Below are 1,409 nucleotides of genomic sequence, written 5' to 3' on the forward strand. Positions count from 1 at the left end.
AGAGTAAAGTTGCCAAGAAACTACGAGAAGGCACTTGAAATCATAGACAAGCATTTGGTATTCCATTTCTATATGTATTCTGATGTTGGTTGTGTTTACTTATTTCTTGAACCAAAACTTATTTTTAACGACTTTCTATTTCTGATCTGTAAATTCTTTGGAACTTGAAGATGTACTGGCCAAAGTTTCTTGTGCACAAAGCTAAACAGCGCCTGACAAAAATGACTCAGATGCGTATACGAATGAGGAAGCTGGCATTGAAAACAAGGTTTTGCAACTGCCTTTCTTTTGTTCTTCTGTTCTAATATTAATTTATTTTGTGTGACTACTTTCTTGGTTCTAGTAATTATTTACAGCGTTTACTGTAGGATATTTCATTATAATTGGTTGCTGTCAAGTTTATTGATGAACTAATTAGCAACTTTCTTTCCTTTTTCTTCTTTTATTTTTGATACATTTGTCAGACTGATTCATTAAAATTGCCACTTAGCTTTTTGCAAGGCTTGACTCATTTATATCAATCACATCACATTTAGTTTTTGGCCTCCTTCTGTCAATAAGGCTCGACTTTGTTGGGCCTGGTTTCTAGTTTCTGTTATTATTTATTTGTCGGAATGAAATTAGCGATGCACATGTGGGTTTAATGTTGGATATCTAGAAGAGAGACAGTGTTCAGAGTGAAAATCGTATGATTGGATGTGGTTATTGTGTTTCATCTTCATTATAGATGTTTAACACACTGATGTGAACAAATTCTTAAATGCTGAGATGGAGATATTATGAAACTTGCTTAAACAAGATGAGTGCCAACATGTTTCTAACCAAGGTTTTAACCTGATAATTTGTGTAGTTTTTGGTGTTTCCTTGTAATTTTATGATTATGTTACTGTTTGATGCCATTTTCATTTCCATTTTTCTTTCCGATTTACCCAAATATCAAATTCCAAAGCCCAGAGAGATCTTGTTTACCTCTACAGTTGATTTTGCATTAATTTTTGTTGCTAGGGAGAAGATAATGACTACACCCAGAAAAGAGATAAAGAGAGAATCTAGAAGGGAGAAAAAGGCTGAAACAGCTGCTGAACTGGATAAGGTTAAGATTCCTTTCTTTGATATAATTGTCTCAACCATGTTGTGGATTTACATAGTTCTAACCGGTGCTGCTTTCAACAGAGTATTGAGAAAGAGTTGCTTGAAAGACTCAATGGAGGACTTTATGGTGACATACATAATATTCTACCAAACTATTTCAACAAAATTCTTGACGAAAATGAACTGCATGCTGTTAGCGATGATGATGATGTAGTGGTATGTTTTTCTGGTAATTTTAAGTCGTTAATGTTGTGTGATACAAGAAGTCATTTCTGTTTTGTATGCTAAGGATTTTTGTGAATCAGCAGGAACCTGAA

The 1,409-nt window shown here is 33.9% G+C and overlaps 1 protein-coding gene across 1 annotated transcript in view; it reads left to right on the plus strand.

The window, feature by feature from the left end:
* The window catches only part of LOC105140887 (protein MAK16 homolog), a 4,076-nt gene that overhangs the window by 1,093 nt on the left and 1,574 nt on the right, over positions 1-1,409 (plus strand). Inside the window, exons 4-7 of the mRNA XM_011047927.1 lie at positions 1-57; positions 171-268; positions 1,006-1,093; positions 1,174-1,308. Coding sequence (XP_011046229.1) covers positions 1-57; positions 171-268; positions 1,006-1,093; positions 1,174-1,308 — 378 coding nt within the window. The remainder of the gene's footprint in view (positions 58-170; positions 269-1,005; positions 1,094-1,173; positions 1,309-1,409) is intronic.

Source organism: Populus euphratica, unplaced genomic scaffold (assembly GCF_000495115.2).
Source record: "Populus euphratica unplaced genomic scaffold, PopEup_1.0 scaffold145.1, whole genome shotgun sequence".
NCBI lineage: Eukaryota > Viridiplantae > Streptophyta > Magnoliopsida > Malpighiales > Salicaceae > Populus > Populus euphratica.